Source organism: Atta cephalotes (genome assembly GCF_000143395.1).
Source record: "Atta cephalotes unplaced genomic scaffold scaffold00017, whole genome shotgun sequence".
In the NCBI taxonomy this organism is placed as follows: domain Eukaryota; kingdom Metazoa; phylum Arthropoda; class Insecta; order Hymenoptera; family Formicidae; genus Atta; species Atta cephalotes.
In genome coordinates, this window is record NW_012130081.1 from 5416077 (window position 1) to 5443533 (window position 27457).

Below are 27457 nucleotides of genomic sequence, written 5' to 3' on the forward strand. Positions count from 1 at the left end.
ACACACACACACACACACACACACACACACACACACACACACACACACACACACACACACAATTTTATATAAAAATATATCCTGAATTGATTTTGATAGTTAGATAACGCAAAAGTGATTCAAAGAATATCACGATATATTCTTGAATAGAAATTATGCTTTGAGATATATTTTTTATAGGGCATAAACATTTTTTATAAATTTAGAAGTTGACTTTTTCTAAGTTTAATAAATTTTAATCAATTATAATTTAACAATATAATTAATTGTGGTATGAATAACAATTTTCTTACAATCTAAAATAGAACTATTAAAAAATTATTTGTGCTTATACACATATTATATATACGAAAATAAGTAATTGCCTTATTCTTTAATAACTGATTTATTTATTATTATTGGCTTACGTTATCAACATGTTAGATCATATTATCAACAGATAATTGTCTTGGTTATTAAATTATAGAACTAAATTATTAATATATTCATCATTTAGTGTGAATGTCAAATTAATATTTCTTCGCAGATATTCACTTCGCAAAATGAAATGGTTTGCGCACTATTATGTATGTCTGGCTGTATTAACAGCGGTCTCTGCAAGATCAGCTGAAACTAATCCCATATCTAATTCCATCGACGAGCAACAAACCACAAGATCGAATAGTAATGGCCTATTTAGCGACTTACGCTCTGTCTATCAAGTATACAAGGAATGTTCCGGCGCGGAACTAAGTCCTTGTCTAAAGCTGAAACTCTTGTCGGCTATAGATAGGGTTTCTCGAACTGCACAATTGAATGTAGCTGATGGCGTCACGCTAGTTCAAGATGAATCAGCTACTAACGAATCTGAACCAGAAAAATCTATGCAGGAAATTGAAGCTAGTTTACCTCGAGCGTTGGAAGACAAAGAGGACGCTCTTAATAGCATGATTTTCGACAAAATCGCCAAATTCTTTCAAAGTCACACTCTAAAGCTAAAGTTACCAAATGTAGAAGAATTTCAACGTAGTCTCACGGAAGAAGGTAGGAAGATATCGTAAACCGTTAATAAAGTTGTTCCAATAACGTGATAAATAATAAAATAAAATATCTTTGAAATAAATATGTATATAAAAATATAGGTACAATTTAAATTTAAACATTTTTACATTTTTATTATAATGAAATTAATTTAAATAATTCTTTGTTATAATCCTATTATTTTATTGTTAAATATATGTAGAATTTTTTTCATTAAATCGTAATTATATTATTTTTTCTAGGTCGTAAGAAGAAAGGTAAAATGGGTGGTCTTCTGGCTATTCCTTTATTAATTGGTGGTACATTAGTGCCCCTGGCGCTCGGCGCTCTCGCGCTGTTAGCTGGTAAAGCATTGATAGTGAGCAAACTTGCTCTCGTACTCGCTTCTATCATCGGATTGAAGAAACTCGTATCTGGTAGCCACGAGCACGGACATGAAGTTGTTCAAGTTGGTGGAGGACATGGCTCAGGTGGATGGGCGAGATCGGGACATGATATTGCCTATTCCGCATACAAACCAACGTCAATCTAGGAAAAAAATTACAAATGTTATCATAGCATCTTTTTAATCGTCATTTCCTCTTGCAACATTTTCTTCTTTCTTTTCGTGTAATTTTTATTTATTCCTATCTTGCGAATAATTCTGTCTAAACTATTGATAAAATCTATCTCTCATATCTGTCTAATTTCTCTTTTCACTGTCTCTTATTCAGTTGTCTTATTCACTCTACGACATTCTAGATCATCGCACGTTTGAAATCATTCACGCACTAATCATCCTCGATATTTATTGTTTTGCGTAGCTGCGATAAAATATGTATATTTATAAATACGCAAATAAATTAAGTTTATAATTATCGAATACGGCTGTATGTTTTATTTTCTCATTTTTTTTCCTATCAACGAATTCTTACTATTCCTTGAATGAAATTCATATACGCATGGCTGGTTATTTCAACTTCTTACTGTGTGTTAGTCGATTATACTGTCTCGTATTTTTACGTTTACTAGCTGGAATTCCGACATCGTCTGCGAGATGTTTAAAATTCGGATGAAACTAATGGATACATTAAAATCATAGAGCAACGAGGAGAGAAGCGAAAAAGAGCAAAATGCTAGAAGGAGTATGAATGAGATAGATGCGAGAAGACGATGAGGCGTGTAAAAGAAGAACTGGAGCCTGACCGACTGATGGATCATTGATTCGGGACTTGCGATCGAAAGTAAGAGATCTCAATGTGCGAGACTCGAAAGATGGAGGGATGAGAGAACCAGAGGTGGAAAGCGCCGAGATAAATACATGAGATAGAGAAAGGCTTTTATGGGCATAGTACGCGATGAGTTGTCATCTGAATGACGGTTTAGCATTTCGATGCAAGTAACTAACTGAACATACGTCTCCGAAGTCTCCGGTTGTCTCTTTGAGAAAAATGGAGAAAGATCGCCGAAGTAGTAGAATAGCAGCGGAATAGGAGATACATAGATAGAGGGATTGAGGGAAGGAGCGGCATCACCTACATACGAGAAACGCACGAATAAAACCTGATGTGTCCACGCGAGCACATATCCATCATTACGCACTTGTTCGACTCTCGTCCCGTCCGCAACGTATTCGAGCGTGTAAATGTACACGTGCGCGCTCACGAGAGAGCCTGCGTATACGTAGGATGTACACGCGGGGACCAGTCGGTGGACACATACTCGGGAAGTAAACCAGGCCGAGCAGACCGATCGGGCCAGTCAGCATCCGCGCTGAGTCTTTTCAAGGTGCGCCTAACACTCTCTACCATACTGGAGAAAAAGTTGAAGCCTGGTCCCCCGATTCTCTCCGATATTCTGCAAGTCTCTCTTTCTCTCTTTATTCGTTCTCATCAATCGATCTCTCCATCTCTCATCAAATCCGAAGTTTGCCGATTTTCAAGAACGCATTTCTGACCAAGTAATCGTTCCTGATACATGTGCTGGAAATGCCCTTCCACGTTTGAATTTCTCAGTGTAATAATCTCAGTGAATCGAGATTTGGAATCCTTCACTTCTTTTTTCTTTCATTTTATTAGATACGACGTGTATCGATCGCTTATAGATATTTTATACATTCAAAATAACAATGTTGCTCGTCTCAATACTTGCAACGGTATTCCTAAAAATTTCAATCATGATTGGCGAACAACGATGTAAAATAGACTGAGGAACGGATTAGGAAAGTGTCGTATGTAGGTCATATGCGAGAATTAGCACTAACTAGTTGAGTGAGTTTATATTAAGCACAAATTTATTCTCGTGAAAGTACTAATATCGCTGCTTTCTTCGGCGGCGAATAAACAAATTAGGGCTGTGCACAGAAAATACCCGTATTTGCGATGTATCGCGCGCGCTGTTATTACGAGGTAGTTATTAACCATTCATCTGCTTGCCTATTGTTTGCATCTTGGTGGATGTATCATTTTAACAATTATCTCTTGTACATTCATCTGTGCGGCTTTATTCATCTGTGCGATTTTTTATTAGTCCTCGTTTGCTCTAAATGAATTATAAAGAGAAGAGCTAATCGCTAAGTAAAAAGCAACGGAATTGCATCCAAGCATAAATGAGAAAAAAGAGAGGCGAGAACTTTCGTTTCGTTCATTCACATGTATTTCCAGCGTGCATGGTGCGAATCTTTTTTTTTCTTTTTCTTTTATATCCTACTTCGCATTCCCAACGGTACGAAGCAAAACGGATCAATACTATGATTTTACTAACCCGCATAGCAACATGCATAAAATGCATGTAATAACTGCATAAAATTATGTATTTTCATACACGTTTCACTTATCTTTTGCATCATACATAAAAAGTAGGAAAAAGACTCCGGATAAATAAATGTAAAAAACAATTTTATACGTGGTAAAAAATATTTTCTTTATTCTTTTATCGTGATAGTTCGTTTTGATAAACTTTTTTATAAAAATGTTTCATAAGCATTAAAGAAGCGGTCAGCGCCTGAACGAATGGACAGAATATATGAAGGCGTAGGATGAGGTATGAGAAGAAGCAGAATAAGCAGGAGAGCGAGAACTCTCAGGTACGGAGGCTTCACTTCGTGGGGGCCTTGACCTGACCTCGATCCTCGGACGAGTTCACTCTCGCCGACGTCGATGAGAGGAAAGTGTTCCACCACCAAGAGTACACACGGCTGCCACCCAGCTCAATGTACCATTCGGATTAGCGTTTTAGTTTGCGATGCTATGTGTAAGTTAATTTATATATGATATACATATATAATGCTAAGAATAGCAGAACATTCAGATTTGCTTATCATAAAGAAACATTTGACAACAACGGAACGTGTGAGGAAAATAAATGTTTCTTGTGCGAGAAAAAAAAAATAGCGGGAACAAAGTGAAAGTTGCACTTGAGATCCATTGTATATTATGTACTGTCGCGAGGAAGTCATGAAAAACTGAAAGAAAGAAAAGAAGCAATAGTATTTTAGAACAATAAAAATATACACAGAAATAATTAACATTTACATCAGTTGTTTCTACATCACGATAGTTTATACAAAAAATGTATATGTTTATAAATTAAATATTAAAGTTTTTTTTTTCATATTTTCATACTCTTCGTATCTTATATCTCTATCTGAAAAAAAAACAAAAAATGTTAAGCGTTTTTAGACATTTTAGACAATAAGAAAAAATATACCTGTATAAAATATGTTTTAAAAAAATGTTTTCTAAATGTTTTTAATTTGACATATCTTTTAGATATGTCAAATTTTTTACTTATTCTAACATAAATTTCATCAATTTAATAAATACAGTAAAAAAACAATTGTAGAATTGATTTTTAGACATCATTTTTAAATGAAGATTTCATTCATTTAGATAGCTTGTTTAGTATATTAAAATATCGTAAGCAAATTCTTCGATAAGACAAGTTCGTGACTTCATGAGAACGTAAGCTGGACCGATGCAGAGATTCGTTTGACCATCTTCGAACTTGAAGCGCGGAGAAAGTCAGTCGCACATCCGAGTTCTTTCCTTTGCGCATGGATACTCTGGCAGCGATGAAATACTTTTGGATATGTCTCCTCCCTTTTTCCATCTTTTTTTCTAGACAAGAAGCCTTCGGGTCACGGTGATGTGAAACGAGGTAAGGCAAGGTGAGACGTAGCGAGGCGCGGCTTGTCCTCCTGAAGGAAACCTCTGGCTTGGGCCCAACTCACACACATGATCGAACCACAGTGATGCACGCACATTCCATGTGAAAAACCGTTAAATGTTCCGTGCGACAGAGTTACTGGAATACATTAATTTCAAAGATCACTGACTGGTTATCATATTGATCTTAACTTAACAATGTGGTGTTTAAGTTGTAGGATTAATATAATGAATGAAGGACAGAAAACGAAAAAGAAATAGACAAATAGGAAGAGAAAGAGGGTAAGCGGAGCAGAAAATTAAGAGGAATGCAATATCACAAATACATAATCCAAAAGTAATTGTCATTAGCGAAAATCAAAATATATTATTGGGAAACTATAACTATAGTAATAAAGTTAATCTAAAAAATATATCCCATAATAAGAGCTTCGGTAAGCGAGTCACAATTACGATAATAATGAATGAGTCGCGGTGCGACTTCTTGCAAGACCATCATCGGCTCGTATAAAATTATAAGCACATTGGAAAGTTGTAGAGGTCTACGCGAATGAAGTATCATCTACTTGGTAGTATAGAAGTACTCGGTGAAATATACTTTGAAAGTGAAATCATAAACTAACTTGAGTGTTTGGTCAAATATGATTGGCTATCGACTTCTCTATTAACATAATGTAATAATATTACTTTTGCAAATGGTGCTTGCAAATGAGATTTTTTGAAATAAAAGTAGCGTTAATTAGAGATTCTAAGATACATTCCTTTTTTTAAAGTTGAAGCACAAGTGGAAGTACATTATTACAATAGAGATACAATTCGATAATAAATTAAATATGGACAGTCCTCTTATTCTGTCCTAGAAACTAATTATGACAAGTGACTCAATTTGGCAAGTCATCTTAAGAGTCATCCGGAGAGAAGACTACGCCAAATAATTTATGCTACCACAGATAATTCATCTTTAATGCATAGCACATTGCACATGTGTCTCTTTGAAAGTTCTGACAAGTAGGCAATTCCTGTCGCAGCTGCTGTATCTTCACCATTGCATTTAGCAAATAAAAAACAGGACGTAACACCTAAATCTTTCGCGAGAGTAGTCTCGCACAAATTTCCATAGTTATTTGCATAGTGGTTAGCGCGAAATCGCTAAATCAATAAGAATCTCAATCAGTGGCACGTTAGTGAATGATACCCAATGACGTCGAACAAATTGCTTTCTTATTTTTATCTTTATTTTTAATCTAAATTCCAAGAGGACATTCCGCATTCCATCTTGCTATCTGTGCTTTTGGCTCGTGCCAAAATTCTCGTCGATCCTTCTCGATTTGATTGTGATCTGATCTTGGAGATCCGGAGGAAGAGGCCAGTAATGCGTAAGTACATATCATCTATCTCTCATTTTCACCATCTCTCTTCTTTCTTTCTCATTTTCTTCCTCTCACGAATGTGCGTCTGTATGCGCATTACGCACACGTATAGGGCGGGTTTGTCGACAGTCAACACACCCGTTGTGTACACAAACAGCCTAAGTAGGCACACAGGCACACGGAGAGGAGAACCGGTGGAGAAGGACCGGTGTGGAGGCGCGTATTCGCAACGCGAGACGTATACGACACAAACGACCGCCTGGAGGAGAACCAATAGCTCGTATGGGTTGTAACCCGGCAGCAGGCGGGGGCCATCCGGTGGGGGCCATCAAAATTTCAAAAACGTACGCGGGCCCCTTTCGCGACGAGGATAAAAGGCAGCAATCGCGATTCTTTCGGGCAGTATCGATACGATCGCCGTACTCATTCGAGCGTTCACGTGCGAGAAAAAACAGAATCGAGATCGACGAGAAAGCGCGAGGAAGAGAAGGAGAAGAAGTGAAGATAAGTTTCGAAGAGTTGGAGTAATTGATTCGATTCGGTGTTTCCTTCGCTGTCTGGAAGATTCATCAAAATGTTCAAATTCGCGGTAGTCGGCGCACTCTTCGTGGTATCCGCTCTTGCTGCACCGGCCTCACAGGATATGGGGGTGGCACCGCCGTCCTCGATCCTCGAGGAAGCTCTCGACATGTACGCTTCCTGTTCCGGGGAATCGAGTATTGCGGTGTGTCTCAAGATGAAGGCCCTACGCTACGTCGACCGTGCCGCTCGTTCGGCCGACATCGAGATCATTGACGGATTCAAGATCGTACAGACTGAAGATGCCAAAAATAGGTAAGGGATCGCGGGAATTTACTCGAGGTAGTGATCGGTACGGTACTTACGGTTTCTTACGGTAACTGACCATCGAATTATATAATGGACGATATAGAATGAAATTAGGACATGAAAAATGAAGAAGAGCCCCTATTCTTGAAAAGTATCGCATACGTAGGGAAATACTATAATATACGTTATGTATACTATAGTATTTCCCTATAGTTTTTCATATTTTTTTTCAAGAATAGGGACCCAGATCTCTAACAGCACAGACCTTCAAAGGACATCTTTAGGACGTCCATGAGTCCTTTGAACAGCCTAAGGACATCCCCAGGATGTATTCTGGATAAAGTGTGTTATTAGGGGTGATTCGTGTAGTGAACGCATGAATTTATATTCAACATATATTTTTTAATAAACTAAAGTGCATGAATTTATTTATATAATATAAGCCAAACTATCACTATTTGATTACCGAGCTTAGATTGAATAATTATTTTGTATTGTAATATTTGATCATTTTTAGATTCAAATTTGCTTTGAGTGTGATTTTAAGAAGAATAAATTGTAAAGAGAAAAAAAGAGACAAGTAGAGAAGAATTTGTAAATTTATAATAAATAATTTATAATAAATATTTTTAAAAAATGAACTGTATAGAGAATTAATTCTTTACTTTCACTTAATTACTATTGTAATCAATGAACATATAATTTGAATGCTATTTGATTCTACTTGACTCTATGGTGTCCGGTTATAAAATTAACACAAAAAGTTATTAACGAAGATAGCTTGATATGCTCGACATATATATGATATAACGAACATATTTTTTTGTTTTCAGCCGAGCTGACAATGCAAGGTCTCTTAATGACATTGAAAATACTTTACCTGTTGAGACCGAAGCTAAGGAAGCTGCAATTGATCAGGCCATTGTCGACAGAGCTGCCAAATTTTTATCCACGCATACTGTTGAATTGAGTCTTCCCGAAGATGTTTCTCGCTCTTTTGATGAAGGTAAAATTAAATTAAATTAATTTTTTATTTAAAAAAGAACGAGAGAAGAATGTTCTTAAAGTTTTAAAGTTCTATCATTGACTACTTTTTAATTAAAATACGCATGAATTTTATTTGAAATTTTAAGATATAAATGAAAAAAGTTTGGATATGACCATAAATTATAATATGTCAAAACAAATTGTAGAGCTTATATTTCGGAATTATGTTTCAGCTCGTGGCAAGAAGAAGAAAATCGTTAAATCTCTCTTACCTATCCTTCTCCTTCTAAAACTGAAAGCTGCTGCTCTTATCCCTATTGCCCTTGGTGCTTTGGCTTTGATAGCTTTCAAAGCCCTTGTCATCGGCAAGATCGCTCTCATCATTAGCTTGATCATCGGTCTGCAAAAACTTCTTGCCTACAAGAGCCAGAGTTACGAGGTCGTCGCTCACCCCGTTCATGATTATGGACACGATGTGCACCACGACCACGGTCACGGTTGGGCGAGATCATCGGCTGGTTCTGATCTCGCATACAAGGCGTACAAACCTTCCGAATAGCTCAAAGTTACGCACAACTTCTTCCCTTTCTAATTTTCTACATTCGCCAAAGTGATCGTCCATAATCCATCGATCACCTGAGGGTGGCGTGACTCAACTTCTCAGGGATCCGTGAACAAGTTCAGCTCGACAACAAAGACATTTATCTTACGATATACAAACGACTATACTGAACGCAATTTTATGTGGACGGGTAAAGAACTGTAAGATACAGACGGTTACTGGATTTTGCGTGAACTGGATTTAACGGTACGATGACTCGACGACTTGGACGACGATGCCATAATTGACAATCAATAAGGATACTACGATAGTTGTGGTTCGATATATACATTACGGCAAATCTATTATGAAGCTTATCATTTTACCAACATCAACAGAATACTGTGCTCAGAGATTATGAGAATCTCGAAAGACTCAAATAGTGGAATCCTGTCAGAATGGTAAAAGTCGCGCCCCCTCCGTCATACCCGTGCGGTATCCTTTCAGAATCCTCCGTGTCTATCATATGCGGAACGACTCGTAGTCAGTACTCGCACGGGATCACCAGATTTAATCCAATGATTATTTATATACCGATCACCCCATTTTGGGATCATCATGTAACTTATCATATTATTTATAAATAAATTGTAATTTTTATATAATATTAAAAATTGACTCAATTTTATTTCTTTCCAAATATTTCTCTTCCATATTACGCAAATATCCTTTACCAAAAAATACAAATTCCAACAAATATAATAAGACTATATTGATATAAGAATTTTTGAAACCGTGTTACAATAATGATAAACTACATATAAGATTATGGAAAAAAAATTAATTGGGTACAGCAATCATATAATTTGCTATGCGAATTCAACATCGATAGCTAAAAAGATTTGATGGTTTAATAAATCGCTAATATTATTCAGCTGTCAATTTTGCTATTTTAACATAGAAAATTGACTGTCTATATATTACGATTGTAGATTTGCTGAGTCAGTGAAGTTTTTAGCTGTTTTTTATGATATAGATATATTTATATACATAACTTTATCAGAGTTATGTAAAACATTATTTTGAAGTAATGACATCTGAAATTAAATTATTTTAAAAATGAGAAAAAGATTTTAAAATATATCACTGCTTCAAAAATTATTTTGAAATAGTGACGTCTGAAAATAATATTATTTAAAAAATGAGAAATATTTTTAAAAATGAGAAAAAGATTCGAAAATATATCACGATTCAAAAACTTAATCCAATATTTTAAATGTCTTGCTGGATGACAATTTTTAGATCTCGTATGTTCCAGATTTACGCAAATTTCGGCAATTATATCCGCGCTACTTGTGTTCCCAATTTTTCTTGCTCAGCCATCAAGCCTGTCCTATCAATCTGAAGATATAACGATCTTTTGGACACTCCATTCTTCGACCAGAGGAAATTACCCTTCTCAGTGCATCCGGTGTATCGACTTCACTTCGTGCGCACAAAATACAAACGAAGTATACTTTCGCTACTTATAAAATCTTCCGAGTGAAACCAATTGTTCTGTCGTGTGTGAACGCCCTCTTGTCGCCTATATAGGTAGGTGCAGGAACAGTATGAACAGTATTTTACGGGAACTTCATTACTCTACATCTCGTCCTTATAATAGGATTTTCTGTTACAATCTTAAAAAATTGAAGAAACAAAATTATGATAGTTCGAAGATGTGAAAAGCATTCTAAAAGTCAAAAATTTTTAAGTGTCTGTTATCTTACAGTGCAGTACATTATTTTTTGTGCCTTGGAATAAATTTAAATAAAACGGTTGTGCAAAAGTTTTTATAAATTTCCTAAAATCCTTGTATCTTTGTTCTATTTATTTTAATTCTTATAAATTTTTATTCAATGTTTAATTTTATCTAAACACATTTATACGATCTGAGAGATCGGTGCTCCGAAGATGAAAAGCGAACTCCGTTATTTAAGTTTGCTCGTTCTCGTGTCTACGAGTTTTACAGTGATCATGGAGCCCAAGGAACATATCACTTTAGACGATGAACATTCCTATAGCTTTAATGAAGTTCTTGGTTTATGTCTCGCAAAAAAAGAACATAGTACATTCGAATGTATAAATCGTGGCATTTTAAGTATCTTGCAGTCATTAAACGATAAGGATAGTTTGGAGTTTGGAAAGATGCAACTTGACAGAGCGGAGGGCTATGGTAGAGATCTTTTGGATCTAGATTATGATCCAAAAGATTTTGGAAATGTTGTAAAGGCAGCTGCCAGACTTATGGAACGCCGCAATGTCAAGTGGAATTTGGATAATATATATCCGGGATTACAGATGCGTATTGGACCAATGCTAAACGGAAACGGAATATTGGAATTTGTTATTAATGAAAGAGTTCCTTCATACGGCGATAGGCAGACTAGTACAGGTACAATATTATTTCTGTAAAAGCTACAATATTATTTCTGTAAAATTAATTAAAATTAATTTTAAATTTTGATTATCTTCAATAAGCTTGATTGTATCTATTTATAATTTAGAAATAAACATCAAAAAAAATTTGTTTCAAATACGTATATATAATTGTTATTCTGTTGTAAAATCTACATTTTTATATCTTGCATAAAAATAAAGCAGAATTTTATTTAACTGTGGGAACGTTTTTACGTTTAAAATTTTTTTTAATATTGTAAATTTTACAAATATTTTTTACATATGTATGTTCTTTGCAATTTAGCAAAAAACATATGTAAAATTTATTAGTAATAATTTGTGCAAATAATGTAATGTAAGAATTACATGCAACTGTTTCAAATAATTTGTGAAAGAATGATTATATGAAATGAATAAAGTTACAAAGTACTTGTTTCAAAAAATTGTAGTTTGTTATTATACGCAGAATTACTCATGTTATCTTAGCGCGGAATTAAACCTTATGCTGATTCTTATACTGGTTAAGACGTTACATGTTACAACCAGTTTGAAGAACGTCCTCTAGCAGGCAGCACTATCAAGACAACCGGACTGGTTGCAAATTCAAGGTCAATTTCTATCTTTTCAGGAAGGCAGTTGACTAGACACATATTACTCCCATTTCTATTGGGTTTCAAATTCAATCTGGCGTCACTAATTCCGCTTATGTTCGGTTTCCTGTTAATCGTAACCAAGAAGGCCCTCTTATTGACGAAGATGGCGTTGTTTTTGATCGGTCTTTTAGGATGGAATACGCTCTTTTCCGGGGCACCTGCTGTACCTCCTTACTCGGCAAACGCGTTTAATGGCTTCCATACTTACGGACACGACACACCGGCTGGTGTATATACCCATTACGATTATCATTACCCGCAGCGACCTTATAGACCCTTACAGGACTACAGTCCTTATGATCAGCATGTTATTAGAGAAGTTGTTAATGTTTATGACGGAAATAGCGATTCGGGACAAAATAAACAAAATAAGAGGAATTTTATTTTTGACTCAAAGTAGTTAATTGGGTCGTAAACTTTGAAATATATTAATGAAAGATTTAGATTATATAATTATCAACATCATGACCAAAGTTAGATATTTACTTTAGATTTAAGAGAGAGAATTATTTTCGTAACAACTTATTCAATTAATTTAAAATATAAGAAATATTTTATCAACTTTTGTATTATTTAGAGATAAGATTCTTAAGAATTTAGATCTTAATAATACGAGTTATTTTACAATAATGCGATATTTTGCAATATCGTATATAAATTACAATTATATTATTTCTATATTTTATTATATTTGATTGAATTATATAATTAAACACATAGTTTTAAACCGAATTTAATGAAGAAACGTTTTTCTTTTATTTGTTCTTTAATTAATATAACAAACACTTTAATAATCATAATCAGTAATAAGTTAAATTAAACCCCGCTTATACAAATAAATCAATTAAGTAAAAAAACTCTAAATGCAGTCAAAGATAGATCTAGTGCTTAATAATATTTCTGTATTTATATTTAAATACATTTTCCAATATTTCAAACTGTATATTGAAATACATACAATCTTGAAAACACAGTCCTAAATTAAAATTGGCAATAATAAAATTAAATTAATTCAACATTATAATAGTAATGCTGCTAACAGGCGTTTCAAATTACTAAAAAAAAACTTATTACAAATATTATGTCAGTCAGCGTTAATATAATTTTTCAAAATGATATTTTGGATGAAAATGATATTTTCCTATTAACACTGATACATCTATATTATTAAATTGCATAATCTGTCGCAAATAAACATAGTAAGAAATGTAAAATGTTTATTAGAATAATATTTATTTTATATACCTACGCTAGTAATTTTTTCTTTGCATTATTATATTATATATCACACTCATATTGTTTCAATTGTAATATATCTTCGTATTGTTTAGACGAATCGAATAAGTCGAAAGAGAAGAGATATTTTATGCCGATAACACAACTGCTTCTTTGTTTGCATTGTGTAATAATGTTTTTTATTACAAATTCACTTTCAAGTTCAGTTGCAAGTATCTGTCCATCAACTAGAATTGTCACTGAGATTCTGACGTTTTCACTTAGTGATTCCATTAGCTTAGTCCATTATCGCATCGTCCTTTCTTTCGGTCGCCTAACTGTACTAATTCTCTCTTTCTCCGTTGCTCTTACGTTATTACTATTCGCAAGAATGACGATGATTACATCCGGGAAATGCACATTTGCTTCTCTCCTTCTCTCTTTCTCTCTCTCCCCTCCCCCCCTCCCCTCCCCCCCCTTTCCTATTTGGAAAGGAAAATACTGTCGTATCTTTGCGGTCATGCGACTACATATGTGACCACGTGCTCATAGCATTCTCTGTCAAGTATAACAATAAGGTGGGAATGCACTGCATATTGTAACAATCGGTGAAAAAAGCTTTTAAACAAGTTTATCGCCTTTGTCCATCATTTAATTATTCCTCCTTTTAAACGTGTATCTTGTGTGTTACTATTAGTGTATTATATTATATCATTGAATAGTGTTAAGAGATATATGTAGTGCATATTAAGAAACAGATTAAGATTTTCAATTAATTATATAATGGAAATATATTTAAAGACCGAATGTTATTGATCAGATAACTTTTAATTAAGAGTGTTCGGTTAAAAATACAAATCTCTTTCAGACAGAAAGATAGTATTTACGAAAATACTAATTTACAAGAAATGATAATTTTATCGTTGAGACAGTATCATTCTGTAATAAGAGCGTGACAAAGGCTGTGGTCAAAGTTTCGTTACAAATGCTTTGAAGCATTTGATAAATTAATTAGAAGAGAGAACTTTATAAATTAACTGAGTTAAAAACACTTCAAAGCGTTTGCGTTGACCGTACCTATAAGCTTATGTTTGTATATACGCTTCCTTCTTGATAATTATTCGAATTACATCGTTAAAGTGACGATGAAGTGGATAATGAATATTTGGCTTCGTATAACAATCAATGTGATTGGAATTGATGTGATTGGAATTTACCAAGATGATGAAGGAATTATAGTGAACTTGGCTACTACACAACAGCCTACATTTTAAAAAAATAATTGCGAAATTGAATGCATTGAATGTGGACAGTATTAATCAAGTCCATATTTATAATTGTTCCAGTTATTTTCTAAATGTAGCTCGTCACGGATCGTAAACTGCACTAAATTAACAGTATTTAACAGATATAATAAGTTCCTCGATCTTTATTATTAGTTGCATATTGTAATATTACATTATATTATATTATATTAATTATATTAGTTGTAATACTGTAATATTAAATGCAACAAAATGAAAGAATTTCCCAAGAAATGAATACTAAAGCGATTATTTCATATATTCAATATTCAGATATTGAATTTGTATGTAGTAACAATAACAAAAAATAATTAACATTGGAAATACTAAAAACTCATTTCGCATGACATTATTCTGTAACACGTAAAGTTAGTCATGCATGCAAATTGATGGATAAATCTACAACTGTTTCTGCTTCTCAATGCAGAGGTTTGCACTTATAGTCACATTTGGGTGGAGAATCGTTTGTTTTACCTGCATTCCATTCCTGATGCGTCGTTATTAACTACGGATTGGCGCGGCGGAGTTTTAAGGTTCGTTTGATAAGCAGGTCAGAGGGATACTTACTTACGGGGCTGTACGACATTGTTTTGGTTGAGGGGTCTTTCCTTCCGTTGTGTAGCGTTAAACAGCGCGTGGATCAAGTACGGGCGTGTATACCAGGAATCTTAATGCTTTGGTAGGAGAGGCTAATGGGTGTACACTTATATAAGTCACAATGCAACCAGATTTTAACGAGTAGTCTGCGAGATTTATCGAACAGATCAGCAGAGTGGACAGTGTAAGACGTAACGGAAGAGAAGCTGATGATTATATTAGAGACAGTTAGAAGATAAAGAAGGAGAATCGACGAGTTTATATTATACTCACGATGGATAAGCGGCATTCAATGATTTGGATTTTACATTTTCTTCATCTCATGGTGTTCTGCAATTTAGTGATTGCTAAAAGTGAATATACAAGTCTATTTGAACGGTGCGCAAACGAAAAAAACACTTTCAATTGTTTCAAACGGCGTGCTTTGGAAATCCTCGACTCGGCTATCCAAGATGATTCTGTATTTAAAATCAATGATTACATTTCAATTACCAAAGATCCAACATCTACCGCTAGAAGTTACAACTCGATGGAATCTGAAAATGGCACGGAACTAAGTCTCGATCAAAAATTGGATAACAAGTTTTATGAATATTTGACATCGAGAAACGTGAAACTAACAATACCGGGAAATGTTTTTGAAGGTAACAGCACCTCAAGATTATTAATAAAAATGCATTATATTTTTTCAATTAAATCATTAAAATATAAATTATAATTTAAAATGTTTTATAATCGATTGTTTTACACAAATAAAATACAATTTATTTGTTCGGATGTATATTCGACAAAGAAATTGCTTTTTAAAAGTAGAAAAAATTTAACAATAATATTTAAATAAATATATTTACAATATTTGCAGGAAGAAGAAAAAAGAATAAGGGTTTTGGATATATAATAGTAGCAGGTGCCGTGTTAGCAGGTGAGTTCTTTCTATTCGAAAATCAATATTCTAATTTATAGAAGAAATAATTTTAAAATCGAAATTGAAAAAAAAATATAATAATCAATTCAAAAAATTAAATTAACTTATTAAAATTTTTTAGGTTTTTTAATACTATTAATTTTTTATACTAAACTATATTTTTAAACAATATCAGATATAAGCAATAATAGATATAAGCAATGAATAAAATTTATTTTTTACGGAAAATGATTTTTATTTGATTTGTTTATCTATTTTAGTATTCTAAATGAATAACAAATCTAAATATAATTATAGAAAAAAAAATCGATTTTTCCATTCTTCCTTATGGAAGTATAAATTATTTGTTTAGGTATGATGGCGCAATTAGCCTATGGAAAAATTGCTTTCCTTGCTGGCACGGCTTTATTGACAGCGAAAATGGCTTTAGTTTTAAGCGCGATAGTCGGTTTGAAAAAACTAGTGTCTAGCGGAGGAGGTGGTCATGAAGTAATTTATGCTACAGCATCGGAACATCATGGAGGTGGTAGCGGTGGATATGGTGGTGGTTGGCAACGAACAATGGATGTTGTTCCTCCAACCTGAATCATATTCAACACATATACTACAAATTCAAAAGTTTTACGATTTACCACATGTAATACATCTTCTTTGATGTATCTGATAATGAAAATGTATTATTTTTTAAATTTTATTATTTAATTATTTATTTATTTAAATATTAATTAATAAAAACGTTTTATTGTACATTACTTCCTTTTTTTTTAATCCAAAAGAACGTGTTATTCTAAAGAATAAATAATACATAATATTATTATTTGATATATATTTTCACATCAGTATTCACATCACACTTTTCACATCACTCGACAAATGTGCAAATTTAACTTACACTATTATTAATGTATATATAGTTTACATTACATATGACATGACATTTTAGGAATAAATGCATGTATTGATAAAAGTAAGGTGTGAATATGAATCTTTCTCTTAGATTTTCTATTAGTTCTATTTTATCTTCCCTATTAACATATTTTATTTATATTAATCTAAAAATATAAAATCAAAATAGATATTATATCTTTGCTTAATATTTAAAAGATATTAATTATTTTTTATTTAATTTATTATTAATCAAAGAACTGGAAAGGATACGGGCAGTAAGAGTCAAGCGCAGAAGACGCAAACAATATATCTATGAAGTATGAAAAAGAAAAAAAATTAATTGCTGGATAATTAATTATAATCTTAAAATTGTTTAAATTAGTTCTCCATATTCAATTTATGATATTTTCTAATTTCTTTTTTTGTCTTTTTTTCATTTTTTTTGGTTTTTATTCCGACATTTAAATTCTCAATATAGGGAAGCTCACCATGACAGGATAATTTTTATTCACAGTTTTTGTATATGTTGGTTTATGTTGTTTCTGAGGAAGACTAAAAATGAGCTGAAATATGTAAGCGCGTTTTAGTGAATAAAGAAATTTCACACTTCATAGATATATTGTTTGCGCGACGTGTTTCTGCGCTTGACTCCTACATATTCTTTCCAATTCTTTGAATTATAAAGAGTTTAGATTAGTTTGATTTATTATACGGATTTATTATTAAGTTATTATTTAATTTATACTTAATTCTATTATTTTGTAAGATAATATAATATTATTATCAAAATAATATCAACTGTAAAATATCATAAAATATATTTATGTTTGATAATTTATGAATATTCTTAACCCTTTATTCAGAGGTTCAAGGGATCCTAAAAAAATGAAAGATTTTATGTCTCTAAGGTCTTTTTTTAAAACAGGATTTAAACTGCCATTTAGTCCGAAGTTCAATATACCTTTTCAGTCAATATACCTGAGTCAGATACTGTTCCTTAAATATCAGTCTTTGCAATTTTTTTTATTTATTATTAATTATTATTAATTATATTAAAATTAAAAATTTCAAAAAGCCAATGCGTTTCTACAATGTTTAAAGTATGTTTAATAATTTTTGTGATTTTGAAGAATAAAAGCTGTAAATACGGCAATCAATTAAAATATTGAGGTCATTTTGCTCCCTGTATGATCAACTTATAATTTTCAGAAGGTGTCACCACGGGTTAATACACAAATAATTGCATAAAAAAATTAAAAATATATGTAGAAAAAAGTTAAAATTATATATTTAAGCTATTTAAATAATTACACATCGTATATTAGACTTTATGTAAAATATAATATATATAAATATAATATATATAAATTTATATACACTTAAGATTTATAAACAGTTGTTATTATATATAATTTTAAATGTATATATCCAAATGTATACAATTTTCTATTATAAGATATGATCTAAATTACAGCTTCTTTTCATTAAGTATAAACATAAATTTCAAATTGTATAAATAAATGGGCATATTGAGCCAAACAAAAAGTAAACGCAAATAAATTAACAATATTTTTATTAACAATACTATATTTTTATTAATAATATTTCTCAAAAATTAAATAACATTAAAAAATTTTGACTTTGTATTAGATTGTTTAAGTGTAATCATTTATTAAAATTAACTAACAATATAAAAAATTTTCAATCTTTGATTCAAAAACTTTTTTTAATAAAAAACTTTATTTATATTTATAAAATACACATTTAAATTAAATTGGTCATTTCTATTGTTCATTTGTTCCATTGTTCTATTGTTCCAAAATATCAAATTTTTTTATAAAATTTTTTTTATAAAATTAGATAAGCTTTATAAATATTTTTGTTTATAATAATATTTATATATAATATAAGTAGCTTTACAAATAATTATTCTTTATAAATAATTATTTTATTTCCTTGAAAATCTCTCTTTCTCTCTCCATTTATTAAAATATAAGCTGCCGTCGCTTTCGATGTTCGTAAAGGTAATCATTACGGTCATCATTGTAATCACTACGATGATCGTAATCGACGCTTGAGCTATGGGTTTGTATGTAGCTGGTATGTGGATGTTTCACTATTTCATAAGAAACTTTTTCAGAATCTGAAAGAAAATTTTATTAATTAAATCATTTCATATAAATTAATGGTTTGTTTTGACATTATAAAATCGTATTATTTTATAAAAGCTAACCTGTCAAATTTCTATGATCAGAAAAATTTACAGAATATATTTAAAAACGGAAAAATTATCAAAAACTTTAAAAATATATTACCGTCAAAAACAAAATTAGTATATGTTATAAAATCTGTTATAGAACAAAATATGATTTAATTTGAGAAGCTACATTTTAAGATTTATTTTAAATTTATAAGTTTGTACATATATTTTTTTCTTAATATTTATTTTCAATATTCTTTCTTTTCTTACTTTTAACTGTTTAATTTAATTAACTATACTGTTATTAAAAAAAAAAACAAATATTTGTATGCATTTCTTTTGATCATAGAGGCTCGGCTTTCAAATATACAAGCATAAAATAATAATTTTTTATAAATTGATTTACCTACCACGTACCATTCTTTTTTACAATTGCGGCAATGGCAATCGCTATAGCTACTTTGGCAAGCAATATTGCTTTTCCTGCGAGAGCTGCAACGCCATGTAATAGTCCATACAGCAATGCTGCTTTCAAAGCAGCTAACATGTAAAAAACTATTCTGTCTTTTCCTTTTTTATCTTTTTTCCGAGCAGAAACTGAAATTTAAAATAAATTTATCAATTAACCAAGTATTTATACTATTTAATTTAGCTTAAAAATTAAATTATATTATTAAATTAATCAAATCACAATATTATGAAAAAAATAAAAGTACTGATTATAAATAAATTATTATAAACAAATATAATATATGCAAGCGAATATACATCTTTATCTTTATCTCCTTCTTTTCTCTTTATGTATAATATCAAATTTATATATATATATATAAAAGAATTATTATTTTTTTAAAAAACAATGAAAAAATATAATAAATAAATATAATAAATAAATATACTATTTACTGTGTAATCATATTAATTTACTTAATTATTTTATTTAATATTTCTTTACTTAATTAATTAATTGATTAAAAGATTCAAAATATCAATTAAAGCTATCAAATTTTTCTTGTTTTATCAATTTTTTTATTAATGAAGAATGTTTTTGAAGAATGTTTTTCCACTCAGAAATTGAGCATTTAAAGTAAGATTCTAAAAATAATAAACAATGAAAGTGTATTTTAAAAGATAATTTTGCAAATAAAAAGGGTAGTTATAAAATATTTTTGTTTTATATAATATACTTAAATATAAATAGTAACATAATAAATAAATAAATATATTTTTAAATTATATATTATATATTACATTATACTTATTTAATAAAAAAAGTTATCTAACATTTTTTATTTAATATCTTTTTCTTGATCTAAAATTATTCTGAAAAAAAATATGAAACATGATATTACTTTTCTTAATTGCATATTATAATATAAAACTGCAGGTTTATTTTTAAAAATCAGCAAGAGATTCTCACCTTCACTCACGTCATTAATATCATCTAGAAGTCTTTGTCGGGCTTCCTTGTTAGATTGCGTTTGATTCTTGCTATTTGGTGATGAAGTATCGGCCGATTCATGGGTTTTACACTTGGAGATGTCATCTCCATTGCTAGCACACTCGATTGTACCCGAAGTTTTCAATAAATGTTTTCTGCTCACGGGCTCGCAAGAATAAATAGCGATGAAACCGCCTAATATCAGAACCGCGAAGAGTCGCCAAAGCATGTTCGATCAGAACTGACGCTTTATGAAGATCGTCATATTTATAGGCTCTAGCAATTAGTAATAATGGCGGAGTAAAGTGATGTTACGACATACAGAGCGTGAATGCATCTATGGTAAAATGCATCATGCGCATAAAATTATTCCAACCGGTGCTGTAGAACCGTACGTTTCTGCACGCACATAGTGGCGTATCCAATATACGTATAGGATACACATCTAGTATACATATAGTATTGTACTTGCCACATTGTTAAATGGAGTGCATGAAGCGCAGTGAGAAGATAAATCAGCGGCGCGTATCATTATTTCGTCCTATCAGAAATACAGAATAATGTATTTGTGGAAGTACGTAATGCAAGTTGACTCGCATATTCCAATTTACGCTCGGTGAGATAGATAGTTCGATAAAGAACGAGATAGGTGAGAAAAGATGGAATAGTAAGGTGGGAAGGATGAAATAGATGAAATTTCAAATTTATCGAAATCGAAGGTCAAGCATCAACGAATATGTTGGTCATATAGTAACTATTTCTATACAAACTCTTGATACAATTTTGATGTATGTACATGAACTGTTACGGACCCATAATTTGTGAGAAAGGTAATTTATTTAATATCAAATAGACCGATAATAGAAACGTTGAAGAAAGTAGAAAGTGATGTGAAATATATTATTAATTTTTGTGTTATCCCTAACTAATATTTTATTTATCTTACATATGCACATTTTCTCAGGTTTGTTTCAACAGGTAACTGTTTAATTCAAAATGTCAATTGTTTCTATTATTTGTTATTTGACATTAATGATTATATAATGCATATTATTATGAATTTGGAGATTTTTCTCCAATATAATAAATGATGTAAAAATTAATTAAATTTCCTATTGTCAAATATATAATGATATTATTTGTTAAAAGTTCTTCTATAGTACTTTAATCTGAAGTAAATAATCATCATCACCTTATGTATTATTATTTTCAACTACATACATCGTGATATATAAAGTGACAGTAAAAATTGTTATATTACTGAGTGGAAGAACTGCTCTGATTTATTATGCACCGCAGCTGTTATTTAAAAAGTTATTAAAATGAATGCATGAACTGAATTAAGATGATAAGTAGATTGTCAAGTGAATGAAAAAGCTTTCTTTTCACTTGTTACAGCTCCCACGATCCTCGCGCGCCGGAAAGTGGAGAATAAGGCCTAAAAAGCATGATCTTTTTCTTCGACGAGTGTTTTGTATGCCACTGGGCCAATCGAGCATCCTCGATTTACTACTCAGAGTATTATAGGCAGGGTTATAGCCTCTGAAGGTTACCAGCTATACGCATCCTAACATAACACGAAGAATGCTGCTCCTGCTTTAGTGTCTAATAGACGTTCAAAGTTTCCTTGTATATCCTCGGCGTTATAATGTAAGGTATAATTCAAAGAATGATTATTTTTTCTAAAATATTTTGCAATCTTGTTTTAAATCTTGTTATGTTTGCTATGTAAATTTGATATTTCTACATATAGCTTTTCCTTGATTCGATTATGCTCATCATGAGCAACTACACTGGATTATTTAAACGATTTTTTTGACATGCCGCTTCAACTTTTTAAATTTAATTCTGATAGAGCTCTTTGGAATATAAATTTTTTCATTTTACTCTTAAATCATACTAAATTTTACTCTTAAATTTTACTCTTAAATCATCATAAATTTAATGTTTTTTTTGAACAAACATGATCCGATGATGAGCTAGATCAGAACCCTCTGCATGCGAATTGGCAGAACCACCTGTTGCTGATTGTTGACCTGAATCTAATAACAGGCAGAAACGTCTTGTTCTTGTCTAAAATCTCTCGAAGAAATCGCTCATGACGGTTTAACCTATTGCCTCACTTTTATTATTCCGGAAACCTGTGTATTCCATACAATGACTGATGTTTCGTATAGGTGAAGCTTTTACTATGCAAGGCTTTTATAAATTACCACTTTTCCCATACTTTATAGTTTGGTTTTAAATCATAAAGTCCAATGGTAAATGGATAGCCTATTTTAATTTTAATTTTCAATTTTTTTCACAAAGAATAATATCATTGTGACCCAATGACGTCTTGGTAAGTATTCTTTTGGCAAACTTCCGCGAATTAGACATTGAGGGATGAATGGGATAATTCATGAGGCATCATTAAGATAAATGTCTCGGCTGAAACGTCCTACTTTTCTACTTTTGCAAACAATCGAAAGTCCGCCGCTTTTGTGACTTGGGACCTCAGTGGTATCAGATAACAAATAATTGTGCCCGACCGCATTGTGCGTAGGCTCATAACAGCGAAATCCATTTCTCGCACCGTTCGTGAGAATATAACTGCACGCTTAGAATGTGGCACGGGCCTTAATACAGTTAAATACCGTCTGTGTAAACCCGTGGCACTGACTATGGGATAATCGCGAAGTAGGTAACAGTATGGAGGATGCATCGTTGGCTGTTGTCGCATTAGAGATGCGCTAACCTCGATCGAATGTGTCGAGGACGCCATGCGCTCAGCTTCACGCTCCTAACAAACCGTGATACAAGAAGAAAACAGAACACATGGACCAGATAATTTCATGTTGTGGATTTGCACGTCCTTTCGAGGCTAAATGCTACAATTTCATACACAAAAGGTATGCAGATTTTTTTATCTTCCAATCCATGGCGATTCCTTAAAAGAAATAAAAGACTTGTTTCAAAATTATAATAATAATTACTTTATAAAAAATGCTATCGTTGAATTCTAAAATCTTATTTTGTTTTAACTATATAAAAGGAGGTTATTGATCTAATATCTTTTAATAGTAGCAAATAGCTACAAAAACATGTTGAAATGAATGTATTAATCAGTATACGGAGTGCATATGTGTGTCAAAACATTGCTAGTAATTGAGTAAATTAGCTAATTATACGCCATAAGATTGTGAATTCCACATTCATAATGTTCATTTATTTCTACTGGTAATCTCTATTTCATAGCTATCACACCAAAAATGAACGACAGCTGGTTTATATATAACGTATGTTGGGGAATGTAATAATCAAAAAGCAATTTGTGCAAGAGTGAGGTGCTATGCAGTTATAAATTGTACTATTGCGTAATAAAGCAGTATCACATCATGTAATCATAAAGCGCGTTGCTGTTTTGTTCGTCTCGCTTTACGTATTTCAGTGTCAATAAATCTGGAACAAAATGAAATCTCTTCTTCAACGTCATATTTTGCTGAAAGAATAGAGATAGTAAAGATAATTTCAAATATATTTCGTTCTTCATATAATTTAATTTATATAATCTCAATATAATTTATATTTATTAATTTATATTCAGAGCGCAACTATGAAAAAAGATTTAAAAAATGATTCATGATTGTCATTATATAAATACAAAACATTATCCACCATCTATACGGGACACAACATGATGAGAATGATACACCAAAATGCAGGGAAAGTAGATCATCCGTGTCGATAATCCTCGCTCATTCCACGCCGCAGGAAAATCGTACGATAGGAAGGTCACGGACTGTCCGTAACCTGGAATCAGTTTCTAACATCCTCACGTTATGCTAGGGGTCAGAGAGATCACGGTGCCAGATACTCTGCCAATGCAGTCCACGGCGCTCCCCTCTGGTCTCATCTCAACACAGACTTCGCCTCTCTCCTCCCGCGCAAAATGCGAATCATGATGAGGCCGCACACTAACATGACTAACATGACGCGGAAGATGCATACATAGTACTTCCAAGTACGTAACCGCCACAGTGAAATTTAATGAACGAATCGCGTGGTAGCGAATCGCGTTGAACAGCAGTGTCTCGATCTCAAGACGCGAGTGGGTCTCTGTGTCAGGAAGGGTCACATGTTCTTAACGCGCTACCACTATGAGAATTTTTACCTCGGCCCCGTCCCGCCGCGATAGCAGCTGTCTAACGAGCTGAAAGAGAAAGAGGAAGATGCAAGGACGAGAGGGGTTCGCGATGGGGAGAAGAAAGAAGATTATCCACTCATACAAGTGAGGTCGTGTCGTCACATGCACCGGCATATTCGTCCGTTTATACGAGAGAGATACCTCATCCCCTTTGTGAAGGATGGTATCTAGGAGGATGGCAACTCGCTGGTATATATCTGCTCGGAGACTTCGTCCTGATGCCAGTTCTCTCTAGGTCGAGGATCATCTAGCTCGTGGATGCGCGCAACTATTCGTATATCCGACTAATCACTTCGAATTTCGAGTCGCGTGTCTCTCGCGTGATTTCGAGTATACGAGGTGTTTGTGATTTAATCCCAAAATTGTTCAGCCAAGCATTCGCGAATTGGAAAGCCATTCGAATCCAACATGTTGGCGATTAAAATTATATCAAAGTGCGTGCTGCTGTTGTTAATCTGCAGTGCAATTCATGCCAATGAGGACGGCGGATTCCTTGAACGAGGATATCGTGCTCTTTATCGTGTCTATGAGGAGTGCGAGCATCGCAATATGGCCGTGTCGCCGTGTTTGAAAAAGAAGGCGATCGCCTTCTTCGAGAGACTCGGTCGTATACAGACTTTACCGATCAGCGATAATCTCGAGCTGGTCAAAGTCGCTTCTGCGACGGATGATAGCTCAAAAAACACGATTCCCGATTTGGAGAAGACTTTGGCTAGAACTAACGGAGGGGCCATGGACGAAATGCTCAACGATATTCTGTTCGAGCGTGTAGCCGCGCTAATGAACAGTTTCAACGTGCAGATCAGCTTACCAAAGACAAGTTCTGGCGAATTAAAACGAAGTATTGAAGAAGGTCGTGGAAAAATGAAGAAGATGATGGGCATGATGATGATGGGAATGGCGATGAAACTCGCCGCGTTAATTCCCATTGCTATGGGCGTGCTTTTCCTGCTGGCAGGTAAAGCTCTGATCATCAGCAAAATCGCTTTAGTTCTGTCGCTGATCATCGGCTTGAAGAAATTACTAAGTCAAAAGCAGGGTCACGATCATGGCGGCTGGCAGCAAGGCGGAGGTGGATGGGACAGAAGTCTGAAGGGAGTCGTAGACGCACCTGTATCATCAATGACGGAAGCCGATCGCGAATACGCTCAGACTTTAGCTTACAACGCGCGGCAGAAACATTAAACAATCCGCAGCAGGAAAAAACAATGGGAAATCTTCAAGTGGAAGGAAGCAACGCCTGTATCCAAAGGAGCAGATAATATGCGATTTCAGAGACAGTTCGGAACATTGAAATAGATTCACTTATTTATGTTTTAAAATAAATTTTATCATTTATAAAACATCGCATTTATGCGTACTGCATAGATAAAAAGAAGAGAGTGTACAGATGGAATACATCAGTGATGTTATTGTTAAAATAAGAAAAAAATTATGAATGAAAATATAGAAGATGTAAAAACTTTTAAAAAATTGAAAATAAGAAAAAAGATCAATTAGGCGAGCTGTCTTATTTGTGTAAATTTTTACAAGTCTGATCGCTTTTTGAATGATTATAATGATTTATTATGATTTGCTATGATAATAATCGCATCGTAATTTTTTCTAAATTAATTATAAATAACGTAAATATTTAATATAATACAATATACAATGTATAGTAAATTTTATTATTATATACATTTGGAGCGAAAAAGAAGTTACCGCAAAGAAGATTATATATTTTGACAATTTTCTGTAAAGCAAGAAAATGCGCAAGCTGTAAAAATGTATAGCTGGAATGTAAATAACTGTCAAAAAATATAAAACAAAAAAGTGATAACGACAAATATTTCCATTTTAACTGTCAATTGTCCCAGTAAACGAAACAATGTAACGAAATGTGATAGCGAGAGAGTAATTTTTACTCACGGAAACTTCTAATGGTGCCTGTTTGAAGTTTTTGTCGACAATCAAAACGCGATCAATTACGAGGTTAAATAAAAAGATGAGACAGTTTGATTTAGTCTTTGATTAGCCGAATTTGTAGTCGTTTCTCAGTATACTTGCGATATTTATATTTATTTATTTAGTACCTCATCAAGGTAGGCAGAAAGTACATATTTATTTTAGATTTATAAAATAACCTTAGAGAGAGTTTGGAATGTGTAGCTTGCGACAAGTACTTACATCTGTATCAATATTTACGTTACTAAAATCTTGTGTTCAGTAGAGTAAGCGTAACGATTAAAATACTTGAGTGTTAAAATGTAGTGAATAAGAAATACTAATTCCATCATCTGTCAACATTTATTATATAATGATTAATTTATATAAATATATTACATTTTAAGAAACGTAACATTTATTTCGTAATGATCGTAATACATGCGGATTGTTTCGCTTAACGTTTTTCATTTGTAGTGTCTAAAAGATAAAAAATAATTTAATTTAATGTGTTTACAAGTATACACTTGACGCGACGCATTTTCTACGATTGTATACAATTCTACGAAATGTATACAAAATGTGTATACGTTTGACTCCGAGAAGCGATTATAAATTCGGCTAAGTGTTACTTTGTGCACACAGGCGTTCAATACTTTCTCAAAGATAACGACGATTAGTTACACAAGTCTAACCTGATTGTAAATTATTACGAAATAAAGTCATTCTCACTTCTTGGTATATTCTTGATATATTCTTGGTGCACTCCTTCTAAAGATCCTGATTTCGTTA

At 32.6% G+C, this 27457-nt stretch overlaps 3 protein-coding genes across 3 annotated transcripts; all 3 read left to right on the top strand.

The window, feature by feature from the left end:
- The first annotated feature begins 542 nt into the window (after window positions 1–542).
- Window positions 543–1886, top strand: LOC105618596. Its single transcript, XM_012200126.1, has 2 exons — window positions 543–1023; window positions 1263–1886. The coding sequence occupies exons 1-2, from the start codon at window positions 543–545 to the stop codon at window positions 1550–1552; spliced, it is 771 nt and encodes a 256-aa protein (XP_012055516.1). The 3' UTR covers window positions 1553–1886.
- Window positions 1887–7109: 5223 nt separating this feature from the next.
- Window positions 7110–8909, top strand: LOC105618595. Its single transcript, XM_012200125.1, has 3 exons — window positions 7110–7369; window positions 8197–8369; window positions 8584–8909. Exons 1-3 carry the CDS (start codon window positions 7110–7112, stop codon window positions 8907–8909), a joined length of 759 nt encoding a protein of 252 aa, XP_012055515.1.
- Window positions 8910–10907: 1998 nt separating this feature from the next.
- On the top strand, window positions 10908–25924 carry LOC105618663. The gene is made up of 7 exons (XM_012200191.1): window positions 10908–11325; window positions 11857–12305; window positions 15266–15326; window positions 15441–15743; window positions 15962–16021; window positions 16377–16594; window positions 25175–25924. Exons 1-7 carry the CDS (start codon window positions 10908–10910, stop codon window positions 25922–25924), a joined length of 2259 nt encoding a protein of 752 aa, XP_012055581.1.
- Window positions 25925–27457: the final 1533 nt, after the last annotated feature.

Bases quoted from the DNA above. Each gene is read 5' to 3' on its own strand.
- LOC105618596 (XM_012200126.1), top strand. From the start codon at position 543: ATGAAATGGTTTGCGCACTATTATGTATGTCTGGCTGTATTAACAGCG. The intron at 1,024-1,262 runs GTAGGAAGATAT...TATTTTTTCTAG, and splicing joins ACGTAGTCTCACGGAAGAAG to GTCGTAAGAAGAAAGGTAAA.
- LOC105618595 (XM_012200125.1), top strand. From the start codon at position 7,110: ATGTTCAAATTCGCGGTAGTCGGCGCACTCTTCGTGGTATCCGCTCTT. The intron at 7,370-8,196 runs GTAAGGGATCGC...TTTTGTTTTCAG, and splicing joins ACTGAAGATGCCAAAAATAG to CCGAGCTGACAATGCAAGGT. The intron at 8,370-8,583 runs GTAAAATTAAAT...ATTATGTTTCAG, and splicing joins TTCTCGCTCTTTTGATGAAG to CTCGTGGCAAGAAGAAGAAA.
- LOC105618663 (XM_012200191.1), top strand. From the start codon at position 10,908: ATGGAGCCCAAGGAACATATCACTTTAGACGATGAACATTCCTATAGC. The intron at 15,327-15,440 runs GTTAGAAGATAA...TCTGCAATTTAG, and splicing joins TGATGATTATATTAGAGACA to TGATTGCTAAAAGTGAATAT. The intron at 16,022-16,376 runs GTGAGTTCTTTC...TTATTTGTTTAG, and splicing joins AGCAGGTGCCGTGTTAGCAG to GTATGATGGCGCAATTAGCC.